At 38.9% G+C, this 21,812-nt stretch overlaps 1 protein-coding gene across 1 annotated transcript in view; it reads right to left on the bottom strand.

Annotated features, from left to right (window-relative positions):
- Positions 1–21,812, bottom strand: part of LOC139730647 (nuclear pore complex protein Nup133-like) — a 39,451-nt gene that overhangs the window by 6,851 nt on the left and 10,788 nt on the right. The window contains exons 12-27 of the mRNA XM_071641507.1: positions 21,430–21,501; positions 20,862–20,943; positions 20,043–20,097; positions 19,410–19,586; positions 18,434–18,593; positions 17,812–17,921; positions 16,942–17,048; positions 15,846–15,948; positions 15,011–15,130; positions 13,828–13,930; positions 13,212–13,255; positions 10,903–11,119; positions 6,612–6,748; positions 5,441–5,480; positions 3,985–4,100; positions 1,593–1,652 (exon numbers count right to left, since the gene is read on the bottom strand). Of these exons, the coding sequence (XP_071497608.1) occupies positions 1,593–1,652; positions 3,985–4,100; positions 5,441–5,480; positions 6,612–6,748; positions 10,903–11,119; positions 13,212–13,255; positions 13,828–13,930; positions 15,011–15,130; positions 15,846–15,948; positions 16,942–17,048; positions 17,812–17,921; positions 18,434–18,593; positions 19,410–19,586; positions 20,043–20,097; positions 20,862–20,943; positions 21,430–21,501 (1,703 nt within the window). The remainder of the gene's footprint in view (positions 1–1,592; positions 1,653–3,984; positions 4,101–5,440; positions 5,481–6,611; positions 6,749–10,902; positions 11,120–13,211; positions 13,256–13,827; positions 13,931–15,010; positions 15,131–15,845; positions 15,949–16,941; positions 17,049–17,811; positions 17,922–18,433; positions 18,594–19,409; positions 19,587–20,042; positions 20,098–20,861; positions 20,944–21,429; positions 21,502–21,812) is intronic.

The raw sequence follows: 21,812 nt of genomic DNA, 5'->3' as shown, positions 1-21,812 counted from the left end.
TAAATCCAGCTATGCCATATTACATTTCTGCAATCAACCAAGGAAGTCATATGATTTAAAACTCAACTACTCTGCAAACATTTATCTGGGAAGAGTTTACAAGGCCACATTATTTAGGTAGTGAAAACATAATCTTCATTCATTCCACAACTACACATGGCAGGTTGAATATTTAATATCAATAATACAGTAAATAAATTGGCTCTGAAGTACCTAGCATTTACTTGAATATATTTCCTGGGGGTCTCAAGCAGGAATAATCTATAATAGCATAAAACACTTTGATTGTTTAAATGCCATGATATTTAATCAAGGTCAAAATGTGACATCGATATCTAGAAGTTTTCATTCCAAGAAAGCTATTTTGAGCATTATGAGCATTTTCAAGCACTTCATGCAGACGTTTGCACTATAGATACACAGATCATTTGTAATCCTCATATCATATCTTCAATCACCTAGAACTCAAAATCCCGAAAATATTCCACTGAAAGCAGAACAAACGGTGGGGGTAGTCCAGAGGCTGGCTCTTCTGGGCTCTTCATGGAAAACTTTCACAGGGATTGCCACATGTTTTCAGTCCCATGACTCACTAGCATTCTTTCGTTAAACCTTCATTGTGACTAACTTTTAAACAAGTACAAACAAAGGCGTAAATCAAATGTACAATCCAAACTCATTCAGATGTCTCCCTAAATCATAGTTGTAAACTTTACAGATTGAATACTACACTTGTACTACAATGCTTAACATATTTACTTCAAGAAAGGTGTTTCAGCTGTTTTCACTATTACAGACTCATGGACAATGTAGACTTTAACCCGTTGAGGACAGGCTGACTTTGCTACAACACGCATTTCCCGTATACACTTGCCCAAGTATACTCAGGACTCATCCTCAATGGGTCAAAGATACAACACAGGAAATCCACTTTAAAGGACAAGTCCACCTTCATATACATGTGGATTGAGTGAATGCAACAATGTTAGTAGAACACATCAGTGAAAGTTTGGAGAAAATTGGACAATCCGTTCAGAAGTTATTAATTTTTAAAGTATCTGCGTAGTCACTGCTGGATGAGAAGACTACTACAGTGTATGATGTCATGTGCGTACTACGATATAAAGAAAATAAAAGGAGAATTTCACAAAACTTCACTTTTTGAATAAAGTGAACATTTCTTCGGCTTGTTACTGACATATGTTAGGGGTAATATTATTCCCTTCGCCTTCTGAAAGAGAGAAGTCAAGTGTTCTTTTGTTATGCGAGAAAAGTGAAAATATGTTGAATTCTCTTTATTCTTTCTTTATATCGTTGTAAACATGTGACATCACAAACTATAGTAGTCTTTCCATCCAGCCTTGAGTGAGCAGAAACTTAAAAAATTCATAACTTTTGAACAGATTGTCCTATTTTCCTCAAACTCTCGCTGATGTGTTCTACTAATATTGCTGCATTCACTCAACCCATATGTCAATGAAGGTGACCTTGTCCTTTAAAATTCCAATTCTATATTACATGACTTCATACCTGGTAATTCCACTCTTATTATGTACAGTATACAGGATCTCGATGGAGGATTGGCTACATACCTTCTTTTTGGAAATGGAGAGTGATTCTCTCATGGCAAGCTTTGTCAGGGTGGCTTGTGCCTGCAAGGAGTGAAACAGTGCAGAATAATTGTTCAGAGAATATCACTATTACTGTTACAGTACATGCAATGCTAGGATGAATACGAAATCATTCTCTGAGTTAATGTAGAAACCCATCAAGTCTTAGAAACAAAATTTCTGTGTTTTGGTGCTGTGTCTTTTCGTAAGAATGTGCATCATTCATTGCTGGTATATCATGACGGTAGAATAAAAACTTCTCTTTCATATGAACTCTACTTTAGTCATATCCTGTGATACATTTTGGTTGCACAATCATCAAAATTCTCCATTTGATAAATATCTGACTTATCCTCAAATTGGCAAAATATTTTTGGCAGCATCTGATAATGGCAGATTAACCCTTGGAGCACTGCCCCATACAGTTGGCAAAAGGTACTACAAACAGACTATCTTCAGCAATAAATTGTGGAGTCTTGACCACTCATGTGAAGTTTGGTTAGAATATACCATTACATTGTCATTTTAAGATTCTAAATACAGTTGAACCTCTCTTATCCGGCCTCCCTTTATCCGGATCTCTCTATTATACGGACGCAATCTCGCCGTGATTTAAAAAAAAAAATAATTACGGGAGGAAAGGGGGATTCCCAACTCAATCTAACAATGGCGACCTACAGTCGACTTTGCCGAGCCGTGATGATCGAATTTTGAAGCTTAGTTTCGTCGACTCATACTGTTAATTTTCAAGATCTACTTTATACATTTCTTAATAATTATTTAGGTAAATCATCCCAAGAATTTATAAAAGAAAATGATTTCATTCTTGCAAACACGAACCTCTATTTTGGGGTCTGTTACTGAGTGTAACAATGAAAAGGTTGCAATATACACATTACAACATGTGGTACTACAATGGGCTACATCAGTACATGTATGTACATGTATAAAGCATTGAGTCTCCCGTATCCGGCCAAATCCCTTATCCGGATGAGCCCCGGTCCCGACTTGTCCGGATACGAGAGGTTCAACTGTACAATATTTTTTTTTTTGTACTTCCCTCCAATGGCAGAGTTATGAAGTGGAAATGTGCCATCATTGCCTCTTTATATGCATAATTATGTGATTGCTACAAATATTACTGTTTAGTGAAAACAAAGGAAAGTTTCTTACTTTATGGGAAATATGATCAGACTTCTACCATCCTGGTTGTTTCCTATTGATCTCATTAAGTCGACTTTAACATGCAGTGGCATTGCCCTTTAATCAAGACTAATTGAATGGGAATGTTATTTCTAATAATAGGACAATATCACATCAACCATTTAATTGCACACCATGTTATTGCTTGAACATGACGAGACACTGGTTGCTATATCAAACACATACTTCATCAATCATCATAGTAAAAGAAACTTTGCATTTTTTTTAATTAACTAATTGAAAAGAGCAATAAATATGAGCAAAATGTGGCCATGGACATTCCTAAAATTTGTCAACTGTAAAATCTACTTAGGATTTTTTTTTTTCTTTAAAGAAGAAATTCTAATCATGAAAAAATACACATTTCTGACAGTTACACATTTAACCCTAAAAGGGGCCGGGGCAGAATCTGCCCCCCTCGACGTTTCGTGCTATATTTCTGTAAAACGAGAAGGCCTCATCGCGAGGCTTCTTGACTTTGTTTGTTCAAGTCTCGCGCAACTTTTGAGACCAAATTTGCGACATCCGCGCATACTTTTGCATAGCCACGCCCATTTTTGTAACGGAATGTCGCCCCAAAACGGGCACAATTTTGTGATTTTGTGTACATTTCCTATGGGAAACAGTGCTCTGTCATGAAAGTCATAAAAACCTGATTATTTTTACAATTAATCACTTTCATTGATTAGTTTTGTGCTAATTATGGTAGAAAAGTGGTCAGTGACAACTTCCGATGAAAAACAAAGAAAAAACAAAAGTTGAAAAACAAAAAATACATAAGAAATTCTGAAAGCAATAAAATACATAAGAATTGAAATGAGTTTTGGAAGTTTTTGTGATGGACAATTGTTGAATATGCTAAAACAGATTTACAGATCAAAAATTACACTCTCAATGCTTTTTATTAGGCTAAAATATGATCTTGAGCTTAATTTGCATAATTAATTAATTAAAATTAGAAATTGATTGTTTCAAAAAATCTTATGACACAATCTTGTAGATTATGACGCGGGTCTCACGCATGCCAAATTTCATCGCGATCGCACCACCGATGGCCGAGATCTCGGGGGGGGGGGGGGCGGAATCCATCCCACTCCCCCCGGTCTGAGCATAGCCAAAAAAGCCCGGCCCCTTTAGGGTTAAAAAAAAACATCAAATTTTACTGGTTCACCTGTGAATAGCTGTTGGTGTGGAGATCTTGCAGCCATCCGAGATGGTCATGGGGTTGTAAATATTCCTCCAGCTCAGGTCTGTGAGCAAAGTCAGTCAGTAGCTTCCCTCGTTGACCTGTAACACGGCACAGATTTTATGTGAGGAATAATAGTCCGGCTATCTCTGACCAAAAAAGAATTCATACCATGTAGTAGTGAAACAAACATAATACTAAGAGTCTTTTTTCTATGCTAACAAGCTAACTGTATTTAATCATACAATTTAAGAAGTCTACATCAGAGAAACTGTATCCGAATTGGATGGATTCAATGTTTTTTGTCAGTCATCTACAACCAATATTCTTGAATACATAATACTCACAAAAATAAGTCAAAACATCAAATAAACAACCTTGTCTCGAAAAAAAGAAAGAAAAAAAGGTGGACTACTCTCGTATGTAAGAGCATGATCAATAGTATTAAAGTTCAGATTTAGCAAAGTGATACTGTGACATTTTGCAACTCATCAGGCAAAAGTAGAAACTATGTGAAAATGTGAAATGTCTCAGCTTTACTTGGATGAGTGATACACCACATCATGCCCTCTACATCTAGAAATACCTTAAATCAATTCAGTTAAAATTGACTGTGTCATGTAACAAAATCCACAGAAAATCACTGTAATGGTTTGCTATCCATTTCTTGTTCTTTCATTTCGCCAGTCCATTGTCTTGGGGAATCTTTTGAATGAATCTCTTAGCAATTGTAATTTATTCAATCTAATACCAACAAAATGTTTCACATGCATTATGACACATCATACATACAAATAGTTCTTAACCCGTTGAGGACGAGTCCCGAGTATACTCGGGCAGAGGTCTATGGGAAATGAGTGTTGTAGCAAAATTAGCCCGTCCTCAACAGGTTAATTACTAGTCTTTTCAAGTTAGCATCATGAAAGTAGCACTGGTAGGTCTTAGTGTGCCTTAAAAATGAGGTGTTCAAAATATTGTGTTTCAACATTAAACTGATAACATAATTATACAAAAATTAGAGAAAAGAAAGACTCTTGGGTAAGTCATGGCAAATAAGGCACTGCACAATCTGAGGCAATTTTCCATTGAGCTTTTCCATCAATACAATGTGAAAGCAATCTGCAGACATAACATATTCTCAGCAAACTAAGGGATAATTGAGCAATATGGATGAGGACACATTATTCAAAGCATCTGTCATGTGATCCCGCTGAATGTACCAAGGATTATGTCTGACTAGCTTTTAGAGAGCATGCAATCTACTGTTTCAGCAAATCTCTTTCTGATTTCAGATCAGGTAATGATTGATATCAACAAAAAAGACATGCATAACCAAAAGACATAAAAGCCGTGGAAATATGTAACATGTCACTCTTGTAAATGTGCAAAGACAGAGCATAATTTTGAATGGGAAACAATGCCAAAGCTGCTTTGTACTTACCCCTGTCAATGTAGTACTTGAACACAAAGTCAGAAAATCCCTGTTCAACAGAAATAAAAATATTCATTTCAATGTCAACATTTAACAGTCAAAGATGTGCATGAAGCACATCTCTGACAATGGAAATCTCCTCAAAGCAGGGTCAGAAATGTCTGTATCCTGTCTGCCACTTTTTTCCTTTTTAACCATATCAAAATATTTTGTTACTAGGCAGAAGATTTTCATGCAAAGGAAACAGATTTAGTTTGTTCAAATTCATGAAATTCTCCCGTCGAGATGTTTTCATTGCAACTGAATGACAAATTTCCCTACATCGACGTAAATAAGCACTGAATTGATCAGTATTTTAGTAGTAGCCATCATAAAAAATCATGGGCGTACATACTCGAGCAAGATTCATACCTACGACCTCCTGATGCCTGACCGGTGATCAGGAGGTCGTAGGTTCGAATCCTGTTCCAGTATGTACGCCCATGATTTTTTATGATGGCTACTACTAAAACACTGATCAATTCAGTGCTTATTTACGTCGATGTAGGGCAATTTGTCAATCAGTTGCAAAGATTTAGATTGATTTTTAAAAAATGGCAAAACTGTTTCATGTTCTGACACCAATATTGATATCTCACAGTACTGATGGTTTTAAATTTTTCTCTGATGAAAAGTGAATATAAACACGAAACAAATTCTGTGATGAAAAGTAAATATAAACACAAAACAAATTCTGTGATGAACAGTAAATATAAACATAAAACAAATTCTGTGATGAAAAGTAAATACAAACACGAAACAAATTCATTACTTGAGTGTTGTAATGTTCCACTCCTGTACTGTACATCTCTTTGACTTGGCTGCATTATAACATTCTATCTCTTCTCACAAAATATGGGCTATTAAAATGTTCAAGATATCTACCTTCATTAGACATTCATCATCACGGGTATCTCACTTGAACATGCATTCTGACATCTATTTTTAATTTTGGTACCTTTATTACTACACAAGGAAGGAGACTGATTTCAAACATATATCTGAGCACAATATGATACATTAGAATTGATCATCTGTAGCCAAGGTTTACAATTTCATGCAACACAGGGCAAACTAGACAAAGTGAAACCAAGTGTGAGTGAGAATGGGGTCAAAGATTTGGGGGTGGGAGAAGGCTCACCTTGTTGGAGAACTGGTCCATATAGTAGTGGAGCCTGTCCCTGCTTCCTGGTCCCGTCTTACATAGCTCCACCAGGATACCAAAGTCACAGTACTTCTCTGCCAGCACTGCTGCCCTCTCGTACTGGCCGAACTCCACTGGTCGCCAAATCACATAAATAGAGCAACCTCAAAATCATTTACGCTACAAAGCTTCAAAGCCTCCTCTGCTATGAAGCAAATATAATGATAGATCACTACGACCCTGTTCCTTCTTCTCTCTTTTAATTTGCTTTTAAAACACTATACAGGGATGCCAGTGGCAAATTGCTCTTGGGCCGGAAATTTTTTTGTGAACGAAATTGATGTGCGCGAAGCGCGAAGTCCCTTCGGCCGGGGTCCAAGCTCTGGGGTTCTTAGATGCTCTCTGGTGCAATCTGAGCATTTCTGAGGGCTCTTCTTCCCTCAAATCTAATCCAGAGAAATGAATTTGTAGCAAAAATAGAGAAGTCCTAGTGCCATAAACTCCGTAGTTTTGCTTCGTTCAGCTGACTCGATCGACTCACCATACTCTCTCAGCGCTGTAGCTATAGCGAGAGCGCAGCATGATCCATGCACCGCACAACTAAGTAGTACATCGCCTGTAGTACATCGCCTAGAAACACCACACGTTGTTCGATCGCGATCGCACGTGCTGGTATAACGTTTTCCAGACAATAATGTGGTCGTATTCTAGAAAAAAAAAGGAATTTGTAGCAAAAATACAGAAGTCCTAGTGCCGTAAAATCCATAGTTTTGCTTCGTTCAGCTGACTCAATCGACTCACCACACCGTCTCAGCGCTGTAGCTATAGCGAGAGCGCAGTATGATTCATGCACCGCGACCGCACATAGTACCTCGCATAGTATACAAATATACCAGGCCTGAGAGGCTCTGGTTGAAACTATGCGCATGAGGTGACTTCAGCAGCACTATTTTCTGAGGGGCGCAGCCCCGAAGAAAATAGTGCTACTGAAGTCACCGAAGGCACATAGTTTCAACCGGTGCCTCGAAAAATTGGCCTGGTATATTTGTTTTATATCCCTCCCAATGAATTTAAGAGTATTCGACTACTGTTATTCTGTAATTTACCTCTTTTTTAAGGGCATCTTGATTTACTTTTCAAGAAGATTGACTAGTCATTCACGCTCGGGAAAGCAGCACAGCAGGAGGGCAGCGCGTACGCGTACTATGAAGAGACAACTGTGCGCTCAGCCGCTGAAGTGTACTCGGTGCATTGCCGTACAATGCAACGTATGGTAAACATGCGCAAACTGCAAACTCACTACGCGCTTCATACATGCAATATGCCTATCCGATCTGTCAACAAGTACGTTCGGTTGCCAGTGCGGTGATGTGCGTGCTCGAGCTGATCAACGATGTGACTGTGAGCTGCAGTTGATTGTGTTTTCTGTCGTTTTTCTACCTAGCTGTCTGTACATGAATATGGACTATCATTTCCTGTTAAAATGCAAGTATACATTGTAAATTTGGGTAGCATTCAGTTACTAACAGCGTATGAGGTTAGATTAGGCACTGGAAAAATTCTAGCAATTAAAGCATCGAGTGCCACTGTAAATTCGTGTGATTCGTACGGTGTTCTAACGTAAACAGTGAACAAGTTAGACTCTAACTAACTCGTTAGACACTCTAAAAAATAATTATTAGGAATGAGATTACGGGAAATAGGGCCTATACTGTTAGACAGGTAGAACTAACGTTAGGCTTAACTAGCGCTAACGTTAAAGCAGGCCTACTATCTACTGCAGTTTCGTTTGTCAACATCTTTTGGGTGGGTCACTCAAGTTAGTGAACTGCGAGACCAACTTTCAAACGGCGAAGCATGAACTCCCCAAAGACCTACGGTACGTCGAAGAACCCTAGCTTGCTTATTGTTGCCTAATTATAGATCTACGATATCGCCTACTCTGTTGTAACGTAATACAATTTTTTCTTTTTAGGTAGAATGAGGGTTTGTCAACATCTTTTGGGTGGGTCACTCAAGTTAGTGAACTGCGAGACCAACTTTCAAACGGCGAAGCATGAACTCCCCAAAGACCTACGGTACGTCGAAGAACCCTAGCTTGCTTATTGTTGCCTAATTATAGATCTACGATATCGCCTACTCTGTTGTAACGTAATACAATTTTTTCTTTTTAGGTAGAATGAGGGCTTTATAAGAGTCTCTCTGAGTCTCTCTAACGTAACCCGTGTCGCATTGAGTGTATGCATGCCTTGTGGTTCTCGCGAAGTGCAGTGACCTAAGGCGCCGCGATACCCATTCATTTGTACATGAAATCTCTCGCGAAGCAAAGGTGCTGCGATACCCATTCATTTACACGTGAAATATTTCGCGTCGCGACGCGAAGCAAAAAAGGCGCGAAAATCACCAGCGTGGTATAGTTTTTACCATTTCCCTAGGGAGTATAGTCATTTGTATGGTAGAATTATGTTTTGTTGTTTACAGTGCTCTCGACCAATCAGAGGACGAGAAGCAATTTGTGAGGGATATAAAAACAAACACCACACACTATTCGATCGCTATCATCGCACGTGTTGCATGTCCCAGCTAGCAGCAGCAACATCGCGCTAGTTTTGCATGACAGTCGTTTTGTGATCTTCTCATGCCCAAGTATATGCGAAACATACTACGGAAATCGTGAAAGTGAATGTCCCGTAAGTTTAGATGATCATATTTTTTCGTTTTTCTTTCTTTCTTTCTTTCTTTCTTTGTCGTGTTTTCCGGCTTTCCCACACAGACGGAAATAATATCACGAAGCCGGAAATTGGACACCAAAATATGAAAAAGCCGGAATTCCGGCTATTGCCGGAAAACTGGCATCCCTGATTATAGTAAAAGTTCTGCAATACAAATCATATAAATATTGGCATGAACAGGAAAGTTTTGTTTTTCTCACAACCACATGACAGTCGTTTTGTGATCTTCTCATGCCCAAGTATATGCGAAACATACTACGGAAATCGTGAAAGTGAATGTCCCGTAAGTTTAGATGATCATATTTTTTCGTTTTTCTTTCTTTCTTTCTTTCTTTCTTTGTCGTGTTTTCCGGCTTTCCCACACAGACGGAAATAATATCACGAAGCCGGAAATTGGACACCAAAATATGAAAAAGCCGGAATTCCGGCTATTGCCGGAAAACTGGCATCCCTGATTATAGTAAAAGTTCTGCAATACAAATCATATAAATATTGGCATGAACAGGAAAGTTTTGTTTTTCTCACAACCACATGTGGCCTGGCAAAACAGCTTTAGGCAGAATCCCATACTTACAAAGTGTGTTTGCCTACAGTATATTGCAGAGTCAGATTCATTTAGCTCTAAAACCGTGCACAACAAAACCATGTTCTCATAGGGAGATCACCAAAGCGAATGAGTAAAAATATGAAAATAGCCAATGTATCTATTCACTTTTGGGGATATCCCTGGGGCTACGGGGGCTACATGAAAGACCTTAACAATTGTGTATCTCTTCCCCTGGGAATGATTGTTGCCAAATTTAGGGGAAAAAAATTGACAATGGATATAAAAAAGACAAAAGAGCACAATGCTGTTTCACTGACAGAGCATGATGGCTAGTACGAACAAAAGGTGATTGCAAAAGTTTATCTGAGTTCATGGCTCAGGTGAGCAAAGAACACTTGTCCACCTGCCCAATATAACAGCCACCAAAAATAAAGAATAATATGGAGCTGATTCAGAGTATGATTTCATACATTAAAACTTTCAAGACATCTTCAATCTGATACGTATATCACAAAAATGTTTTTTTTAAACAATGCTTGCCCAAAGTCTCAGCTTTCAAGGCTAAATACTAAACAGGATTTTAGGACAGTGGTGTCACAGATATTTTTCAATAGTAATATGAGGACTTCAAATTGAGATGATTGTATTCTGAAAAACAGTACGCTTGCAGCGCATACACAATCTGCCCATGTTATGATTCTTCTTTTGACTGGTACCACTCGATCGTCGATACATTACATCAGTACAGCAGGCTTTACGATGGGACGACAGGGGTGCCAATCTTGTAAACATCACTGCAGTATTCTGATCCATGGATGAAAAAGCTTATTTTTAGTGGAAAAACATTATTTTTATCTTTCCTGCAACAGACATGTGTAGTAACAGCATTTGGAAAAAGTATTTTCTGTGAAACCTGCAGTATTTGGGGGTAAAAATAGAACTAAATACTGAAAAAAAAGTAACAGTTGGCATCTCTTAGACAAAGTTCAGTGGGGAAGATGGCACTCACGGAATGGATGGATGAAGGCTGACCTCTCCTGAGTGTAGCGCTGTTCAAGCTCAGCGTAGGCGAGACTATCTTCTCCTTCGGCCAGCATGGTGGACTCTAGCTGGGCTACGTACCCCTCCAGAAGGAGGTCAGTCAAGGCCTGGAGTTGTCTGAACAGACCAGACCTCGACTGGGCATCCTCTGCGCAGCCTACGGCACGGCTCACTGTCAGGTTGTGCTGTGGTGGAAGTGTGTGCAAGTATTTTTGTTTTAGTTTGTTATGGAGGGTTTTCTTTTAAGGGGGGGGGGGGGGGGAGGAGGAGGGGGTGGAAGAATGGATACAAGTATTCAATAAACATTGTTATTGGACATACTTGGTGGTGAGAGAGCATAATTTCCTGATACAAGTACCAAATGCTTTGAATCAAGTCAGACTTTACTTGATTCACTTCAGACACTTCCTCCTATTCAGTGCAATTTTTTTGAAATTCAATGCATATGAAAAGTGCCATGATATACACAGATATTTACAAAAATATAACTTCCAAGAGAAAGGTCTGAAATGATGCCTCTGCTAAGTTGACATTACCAGCGACACTGAAACGATTACAGAGCACAGACCATCATTGAAACTTGGGCACTCCCAAAAAGTACAGCTCTTGAAAAGACAAAGTTGGTTGAAAGAGAATCGACAGCAAAACAATTTTGACATTCAATTTCAATATTTTCATGGCAGTCACTAAGGTTGAAGAATTCAGTGAGAGCAGTACAGCCCAAGACTTAGAACACTGAAGAGTCCTATATCGTTAGAAGATATCGGCTGGCAGAGTAGCTGGTAGCAAGTTCAGTCGAGAGTATGTTAAGCCTGTGGCAGAATAACAATGGCTGATTCTGTTCCAGCTAGATTTTTTCCTTCAAGGTGGGAGTAATTTTGCTCTGAAAATCTTCCGTCAGATGTGACTATTCATAATAAAACAATAATGTTTATTCTTGCGGTCGGCTACACGTCACTTCCGGTTGACTGCAGTGAAAACAAACAGCTTGCAAGCGCTAGCCGGAGCCTGCATAATGCGCATACTGCATGCTGTGCATGTGCAACGCGTATAATTTATGTGCAACTCTTGATACGCAGACTACATGCACATGGGGACTGTTTTTCATAATTCATTTTGTCATTTGTGCCATTCATGAGATACATGCATCATGTCTCGCCAGCAATATTCTAAAAATCTGGATCATGTCGATCGGTCCCGGTATTTTGCCAAGTTGAAGGCAGCGGGACTGGACCTGTGCCCGTATGAAATCGCGGCAGGACTCTGGATCAACGACCTGACAAAATGGCCAGATGTGCAGTAGAACCGCTGTGAGTAGGCCCTACCCCGATATCTACGCTTACTTAGTACCTCATCGAAACTTCAGGTAGGTCTATAGGCCTAACGTTAGTACTGTAGTACTTAGGGTAGGGCCTAATTTAGGATAGGCCTAGGGCCTAATCCTGCCGCCCGCACAGCTACAGTAGTACAGCTTGCGCTATACTAGCGCTATGCTCGTGGGGCGCCCCGGCAGATAACACGTACAGCGTTAACGCTCCAGGCTCACGCGACTATAGACTATGATTTGTTTTCACTCCACCGCTATCCATGACCCCGTGACATGCAAAATACCCGGATGTCTGACCATGAGAATTGACACTTTGTGTGTCCCAGTACCTGAGTGTTATGAAATGGTTGTTCTTGCTGATTAGAATTAAGACTCGTGAATGCATTTTAATAGATTGCCATTCTTCTATTCTTTGGAGTTCGACGTCATTGGCATAGAGGTCTTGCACTTCATGAAACTTCAGCAAATTTCAACTCATCTTGATGAATGGCAGTAATTCTGTCCTGTATTCTTAGTGTCTGAAGGTTGATACTGGCTCAGATGGAAATCAGTAAAACACAACAAAACAATGGAATTGTGTGAAGTGAAGAGTAAATGCATGCACAATTTGACTAATCTTTACAGACCATTGACATTGTCACACATACAGAGTCTTCTCAACAGCATTACTACCTGTTGGTCTGACAGCAGTGAGTATGGTAGTACCACCAATCTGGAAAGTGTAAACATGATAAGGTATATACAAATGACATTACACTACAAAAGTAATATCAAATTTTCCCTCTTTTTTTTCTTCTTCTTTTTCTCTAGGTATACTCCTATCATCCATTGCCGGGGCTTCAACAACCTATATCATGACAAGAAAAAGATTTTAGCCATGGTTTAATGACAGAAGACATCTGAAATGGTTGTCTCCTCCCTACAATAACTGGTGCTTTATGATATATTACCTGCTGTACAAGTAGTGCTCTCATGCCCTTTGGTCCAGATGCAGCTGGAAGGGAAAGGATTATATATGTGTGTTATAAAAATTATGAATTACCTGGGTATCCACGATGGGCTGCATTTCGTATACAAGGACTGTTCTCTATTTATAGCAATGTGAATCAAAGGGAAGGGCCATGGCAGATTTTCAAGCAGACTCTCTTACAAGGATTCTACATACATGTCATTTTACAGATGAAATAGCCATTACACGAAAAATTCACCTTGACATATCATTTGACCAATGCACAGGATTTGTAACAACTATCATGTAACAACACTGTAAAGTTTGTTGCTTGATCATATTTGCTTGAAATAGAACTATTTCTTGCAGGAATTTGCCCAATGGAAAAACAGTCAACTCGGATGCCTCTTCCTCTCGATATCACTATATTTGGCCACAAGTCTGACCTTTTCATTTCCTTTAGAGGAAAGTACAGAGATGTTTATTCTTGTCGGAGTTACACAACCCAAGGTTTTTCAGTAAACTGCTTCAGGTGCAATGACATAGAACTGCAATTGTTTAAAACTCAGTGAAGTGACCTGGGTGGAGAAGAATGGAAGTATATAATGGCAGCTTACCGATCCAGGAGATAAAGGGCAAGGAGACAGTAGCTGCCATGTTGTGGGGCTGGAAGACGAGACTCCTGGATTGGTGGAGGTGCCAAGCCTCTTGGAGGACACTCTGTGAGCAATAACAAGCTACCAGATTAGCCTACCCCAAACATGGACATGACCAACATACTGATGTGTACTGCAGGGCAAATACTCTTACATCATGCTATTATTTCTAGTGTAGGGTAATATATTATGTCAGGTCACGATGGGCGCAAAATAGGTCTGAATGTTCATAGAATACTGCAGACACTGAAAACTGAAAGGGCACAAACATTACAACTACATACACTCTTGTTGTAATCTAAAACTCAGAATATGTATTATCATATTCAAGAGTATTGAGAATATACTAATTACTGTTTTCTTTTGTCATGGCACTTCTCTAAACTTCTTTCAAGGAACAATGCTGTAAAGTTGATGGGTGTCCACTCAATCCACCTCTGCCTCTATAAAGAATGACTTCATATATCTAAATACTATCTCAATCTATGTTGGTTGTAGTTCTGTTTATCTGGAAAAGATGGGTCAATTTACTGGCCTTTGGGCCTCCCCTACCCCCAATCCAATCTGCCCTCCCTTGTAACCTTAAAACAATTTGAACAAAGTCTTATCCTCTACTCCTAAGACTCAAGCCAAGTTTGATTAAAATCAGATCATGTGTTATATAGAAAATGAAAATGTAAAAAGCATCTGGCAAATGACAATGGAAAAACAGTGAGTAAAATAGCTCACTTGACAATTTGACACATCAAGTGGGCTTCAAGTTGCCTGACTTGTTCAACAGTCTCCATTAAGCCTTCAAATACTACCAAAAATTTAGGGCAGTCCCCTTGTAACATGTCTGATTGTTAAAATGTATTGCACAATAGATGTCTTTAATACATCTTCAAATCAACTCAATTAATGTGAAATCAAGCAGGGCATAGAATAGCATTCAAGCATAATGTGAATGAGCCCTATGCATTATTATCAAGTCAATACAGTTCACACTTCAGTGGCTGGCTTCTCTGCCCACCAGTGCGCCTCAGCTCTTAAAACACAATTTATGATACGATATTACACTTAATGACGGGAAAGACAAGTATGACCTATAATATAATAATATCAAATAATAATGTCTCTCTCAAATGTTCCTTTCACTACTTACGTGGATGATTGTGTTGACATTGGAAATGATGTTGACTGTATCTTGAGGAGTGAGTTCATTAGACAGGAGATCCTGCTCTTCTTCCAACAAGGCACTGACAAAATCCTCAATCTTTGACACCTGTGACATTGCAAACAAAAACACCTTTTCAATATGTAGCATCTTAAATTCAAGAATTGGACATGATTTTTCATTATTTTGCAGAATGTCACATTTTCATACGTCGTTATTTTACACAATGAAGAGCAAAGTACCTTGAATTGTTCATGTACATGCAATACGGGCAAGCAACAGCTGCACCCAAATCCCTAGCCTACTATGTGCACATACACGTCTACATGCTCAGTGCGTGCAAGTAGTACAATATTGACATCACCAGCACAATTTCAACCATGTGCACTATTTTCTTATAACGAAATATAAAACCTGCTCTATGCAATTTAACATTGCACAAACAAATCATCTGATCCTCACATGAATGCAACGTGCATGTGTGCATTTCTCCATCCGCTGCTGTACCCCACAATCACAAATTTCACCATTCCCGAAATGTTGGGAAGTCCCAATTTGCAAAAAAAGTAGACTCACTAAATGTATGCCACATACAGTATTTGACATCTACAGTAATTCCATAAAGTTTGAGACATTCTGAAATTAAGCTACCACAACATCAACAGTGTCTCCAGATGAAAGCTTTGGATTCAATCATGTGGTATAGTATGATCCTTTTTCTACAGCTGTTTACAGCAATACTGATGGAAATCCATTTTTTTTTTTCACTGAGAATCCTGTCTTGCCTTGGTATAAAGGTTAAATGTTGTCTGATTAGTTGTACCTGTCTAAAAAATATGTCTCTCTGTGTCAACCCTGATGGGACCTGGTCCTGCTTCCTCCTCCTTAGAGCTCTAGAGATCGCTGCATCAATGAGACCCTGGAACCTATGAGCATCAAACAACAGTCCAATAAGTTTTCTGGGAACAAGTTTGCATCCAAATTATAAAACCTTCCAAGAATAGTATGTTCAACCTGTAAATTATAGTACTTTATGATTAAAGAAAAGAGTTAGAGTAGCCACACACAAAGAAATGACTTCAACTAAGAATTGGATATATATTTTTTCCACAAGGCAGTGGTACCTGTTACAACCATAACATATACATTTCACAAGGGATGATGATGCCCGTGCCATAAAATTATCCAATGGTCTGCATTCAAAATATGTTACAAAAATCATATTTTTGGCCTACGACATTAAGCACTTACAACACCTTCCCTGCCTCCTACCCCTGAACAGTCAGCATTATCCAGTTACTACAACACTGCACTTATTTCATGTGAACAGTATGACTTGTTAATCATTGTTTCATTGCACAAATAACACAATTTTGTGGAGACTTATGTGTAGGAGCCTTGTGAAATGATACTGTAAAAGTAGAAATTTTCGCGGTGTTGAAATTTTTGTGTATTTCGCGCAACCAGAAACTAGCGCGAAAATTAAAGCATGTGAATATTTTTGCATGCCATATGTTCCAGTGGTTGATGTCTTGATTACGCGGAATTAAAAACACGGGAATCTGTTCTCAACCGGCCAAGTGGCCAAAAAATAGTCGCGCAAAAATATCCACTTTTACAGTACTCTCATCATTACTTCCTCCAATGTGAATATGAGCATTAAAACTGTTTCCCATGAATGTGAAACTCCAGAATTTTCTTATTCTATTGTCCTATTTGAATGCAATTTCTACCATTCAGTTTGTGTGACCTTATTCTATCACAGTCAACATAGATGTGGAGTGGGCTTGCATTTCCTCAACATTTCCCTCAGAGAATACATATTGTCAAATGCACTGCTGCTCCCTCACAAATGACCCATACCTGTTTCCACTGCACTGCACTAAACTTGTAAAATAAACATGAAGGTATAGACTCACTTTGCTGGTTGGTTGCACAGCATCCTTGCCGCACCCAACTTCTCTGCATGCTCACTCAAGAGACTGTGGGTGGTCTGAGGCGTGTCTCTCACCGCTACAGAGTGAAGCTGAGGAGAAACATGAAGATCAGATGCTCGAACTCATCACGTGTGATACAGTGATACTATGGCATACTGGGGTGTAACTGTAATCATTTTATTCACAAATTAACAACTCACAAAATACAGTTCAATTGTTGTGATGCAAGCACTATCTCTTGATCAGCCCCTGAATCCTCAGGAGAGCCAACTGAAATAAGCAGACAGCTTTGTATTCCCCACCAAACGGATGATTCCTCCAAAATTTGGAGAAAGTCAGATCATGCATTGTATGGAAGATGATCAGTTATAACTCTTGGACCCATCCGAACATGCTGCCTCCCCAAAACACACACAGGCACACTTTTCTGTCCATCCCATTGGAACCACCTGAACCATATGGACAAATCTGTTTCCCTACCATTAAGAATGATTCCTGCCGGAAGTCTGATAAAATGCAACCACACAATACGAAACATCTGGAAGAATCAATCGGATCCCCTGAGACCCACCAAAACCCAATACCCCTGTTCTGTACCAAATTGGGCTCCCACTTCCACTGTCACAAATGATTTACGTACTTTATAAGAGTATTAATATGTGGTAAAACTTGTTCAAATAACTCTGGATCTGGGAGGAAGACATATCTAGAAAACTTTGTGAGAGAAATGGGGGAAACACTTTTTTTTTTTCAGGACACTGCTGCATTTGACCAGCTCTATCTGTCAAAACATCATAGATATAATCTAGTATGGCTAGCACAAACTACATGCAAAACACTGAATAGCCTTACCATATCCCATATTCCAACATCCTTGATGAACTTGATCAGATGTTCATGAGCCTTCATTTTATCTTCCAGCTGGTGTAGAAGGATGAGGGATCCTGTTGAAGCCATGGAATCTGGAAGAGTCATAATTTAAAAAATCCTGAATAAACAGTTAACCTAAATCATCTATCCTTACGTAAAAATAGACCCGATACACCGACAAACTTCTTCTTGGTAAGCTTTTCAATCGTCATTAAAGCATCAATCTGCAAAGGTATACTAGTAGTAGAGGTAACTAGCCAAAATTTCTGTACACACTGTACATTTCCCAAGGTTTGTTGTTGTAGTTGTTTTTTTGTCAATTTCAAAAGTTGGGTGCTATCCTTGAAGTTCAAAACACAAGAAAATATGAATTCTCACTTATGCTATAAATGTGAAGTGCATGTGGAAATTTCTCCATACAGTACTGTACTCCGCAAGTGTGAATTTTACCACTCGCAAAATTGTTGGGATATCCTGATTGGTGAAGAATTAGACTCACTAAATGTATGATGTATACAGAGTAAGAGGTACAAGCATACAATACATCCATGAAAATACTCTCTCTGTGGATTCACAGATTACGATGCAGACTACTAGGTCCTACCTTGAGGAACAGACTCCGCCCATCTTGGATCTGAGGCAGGGAAGTCATCAATCAGCTCCTGACTGAGTGTGGCTACAGCCTGGTCCAAGGAAGAGTTGGTCTTGCCTCGCTCAAGAGTGTCTTGAAGGAACAGGTCTTGGACTAGGTTCTCGGCCTTACTCTGTGTGAACACATGTCATCAATCAGGGATATCACATTACAGGACAACAATACTTAATACATTTATAAAAACTGGATGAAGATATACATGGCACTTTTAAATATTTGTTTTGTTTTGTTTTGTTTTGTTTTGTTTTGTTTTGTTTTGTTTTGTTTTGTTTTGTTTTGTTTTGTTTTGTTTTGTTTTGTTTTGTTTTGTTTTGTTTTGTTTTGTTTTGTTTTTTGTTTTTTGTTTTTTCTGAAGGTTGCTAAATGCAATACAATGGTTGTACTACTTCTGGTTTTCTGGGAGATGCCAGAAATGCATATTCTGTTAGGTCTCTTCAGCTATGCTCCTACGCTTCCATAGGGTAATACAAATAATTTGGACAATTTTTCATCCCTCACCCCTATGAATGATTTGTGCCAAGTTTGGTTGGAATCGGACTAAATGTTTTGAAACAGAAGAATGAAATGCACAAAATTTGCCATCGACACACGGTAGACAAGAAGAGATTCTAGTGGCATACCATGTCCATAGCTAATAAAGTAAACACACTACTAATACATTTTCTGTTCTTCTCTGTTCCAGAATCATTAAAAAGGCCATGAAAATTATGCTAATGGTGCCTTTTTCATGTATCTCTGGTGAAATTGTTCATTCACATTCTCCTTCATTTGATACAAGTATCTAAGACTGTCTAGACCTCCCATTAAACTCTCCTGATTTGACCCGAGTGAGCAGTTCTCTGTGAAATCGTACTTACGACCAGGGCAAGGTAATGAGATAAGGAATGATGTTTGGGGGAGGAAATGAAACTTGGCAGTGAGATCTTACCATATCATGCTTGCAGGAATGGAGGAATGCCATCTTCAGCCCATTAGCTTTGTCCCTGTCTTCCACACTGGACCCCTCCAGAAGAAGGTGCTCTTGGTGCACTGCCTGGGACACTGCAGCTGGGTGGAACAGCCGGTCTCGTGCCGAGTGTGCGGCAAGTAAGCTCTGGTGCAAAGACTGCTGCAGAAAGCATATACCGAGGTGTTACGACAGCGGAATCTATTCCACTGCTATGAAGCAGCAGCAGCCTAAAATCTTCGTAGCAAGATTACACTTCATTTTGAGAATCGTAGGGCTGGGAGAAGTGCCAGAGAAGTGGAAAACACACAAAAGCTGGCTGACATATAGGGGTGGTGATGAGGTCTACAAGTCAGAGTCACTCAGTTGAGTTTTCACAACCCCATCAGACTAGGAGATTGCCAAAGAACTGATGATTGATGATGATGATGATGATGATGATGATGATGATGATGAGCATCATCATCATCATCATCATCATCATCATCATCATCACCATCATAGTCACACTAATAACTGTACAAAACATAAAGATAACAATGCATAATCACTCTACATGTACAAATTTGATCAATACAGCGAATTCATGTATGAAGTGGTGCAAGTTTTATTTACCTCATGCAGCGATGAACTACCTCCAAGTCTGCTCTCATCCATGCTGAAGCTGGCACTACGGTTCAAATGAAAAATGTGTGAAAGTAACGATGCACAACTGAAGTACATATTAAATCCGCAGACCTTCTAACCTTTCTGACAGTTAAATAGGGATGATTTGGCTCAAAGGTAGGAAGTGAAGAGCAGTTCCCATAGAAGTGTGTAGTAAAATCATTAAAAAAATAGGAAACTCCTAAAGACAAGAGCTTGGAGTGGTCAAAATTCAGACTCTTTCCTCCAAATTCAGACATGGTTGGGAGGTCTGTATTAGCCTATTTTCAATGAATTACTGAATGAAATCTTCATTATCCTGCTTCTTAAAGCTAGTGAAAAGCAAGGGACAATGCTGTACAAATGCACTCTGACAAATAAAATGTGATTTCATACATATTCAAGGGTGCTACTATCTTTGGGTAACCATATATGGACACTATGTGAAATGCTGCTGATTCACAGAAAAGCAAGAACTATTACCATCTGCAACTCTTTAATTTAACCAATGACACAAAAATAAATCTGCTCTCTATTCCCCATTTTCCCCTTTGCTCCCATGACTTTCTCAATTCATGTCCATTTTTACATATTTATTTAACCCGTTGAGGAGGGACTGATTTTGCCACAACATGCATTTCCCATAGACCCCTGCCCAAGTATACTTGGGACTCATCCTCAACAGATTAAAGTAGTACCACGTAACCCTCAAAAAATTCAGATTGCATAAATTTCTAAAATGGAAATAGGTATGCATGTAATTCTTTTGAATAAGTGCAGCCTTCTCACCTGGTTAGATCTGACTTCATTGACTTGATGGTGATAAGTCCATGATTGTTGGAAAAGAAGATCGCCTGGCCATCTATGGTACCTAGATAGAATAACGGGGTTTCACACTTACATTCAGATGATGTGATTTCTGGACCAAAAAATATGAATCTTATACATAATGCTGAGAAATATGTCATTCTGAAGTGGATGATGCTTTGATATAATCTAGACAGAACACCAGACCCTTCATCATAATGATGAATTGCTAACAAACCAAAATAACAGATTTTCATTCTCATTCCTCCCTTTCACATTAAATACAACAAGTGGATACATGGGAGAATAATATATTTGACATGCACATCATGTTGCACACGAAACACACACCCTTTCAATTTCATTCTTTAGTCACATGATTTACATCAATCATCAAAGATGAATGTTTCTTCATTGAAAATGGGGTACATGAAATAAAATCATATACTACATCACAGACAAAACTCAAACAAGGGATCTTTAAAATTCAAACATACGATTTTAAGATTTTATCATTCGAAGAAATGACAAGAAATCTTCCATGCCTTACCTGCACCCCAAATAGCATCCCCAGACTTGGAGAAACTAACATCTTGAAAGGAAGCTGTGTGATCAAGTACACCTGCAACCGAACCAGACCAAATTGTCAGTATGTAAGCCTGTTTGTAACATTGCAGGATGGTATAATTTCTTCTTTTTTTTAATATCTGTGAGGATGATGGATGACTCTTTATGAGAATTATATACCTTCATGAACAGTTACCCTATCACATATTACTCAGTAATATTTCACTAGAAGAGTGTAAATCAGTCCCCATGAAATAGCAAGTGTTTATGAGATGACTCACACAGACTCTTTACTCAGGTGAGGTAAACAGGGGCCATCTGTTGACAACACATGAACAATCGTTATTCATAACCCACCAAGAAACT

Source organism: Diadema antillarum, unplaced genomic scaffold, assembly GCF_040938485.1.
Source record: "Diadema antillarum isolate AM-2024a unplaced genomic scaffold, OU_Dant_1.0 seq00000326_RagTag, whole genome shotgun sequence".
Classification (NCBI taxonomy): Eukaryota; Metazoa; Echinodermata; class Echinoidea; order Diadematoida; family Diadematidae; genus Diadema; species Diadema antillarum.
Note: the sequence above shows the minus strand (reverse complement) of the source record. Positions and strands in the feature narration are given on the sequence as shown.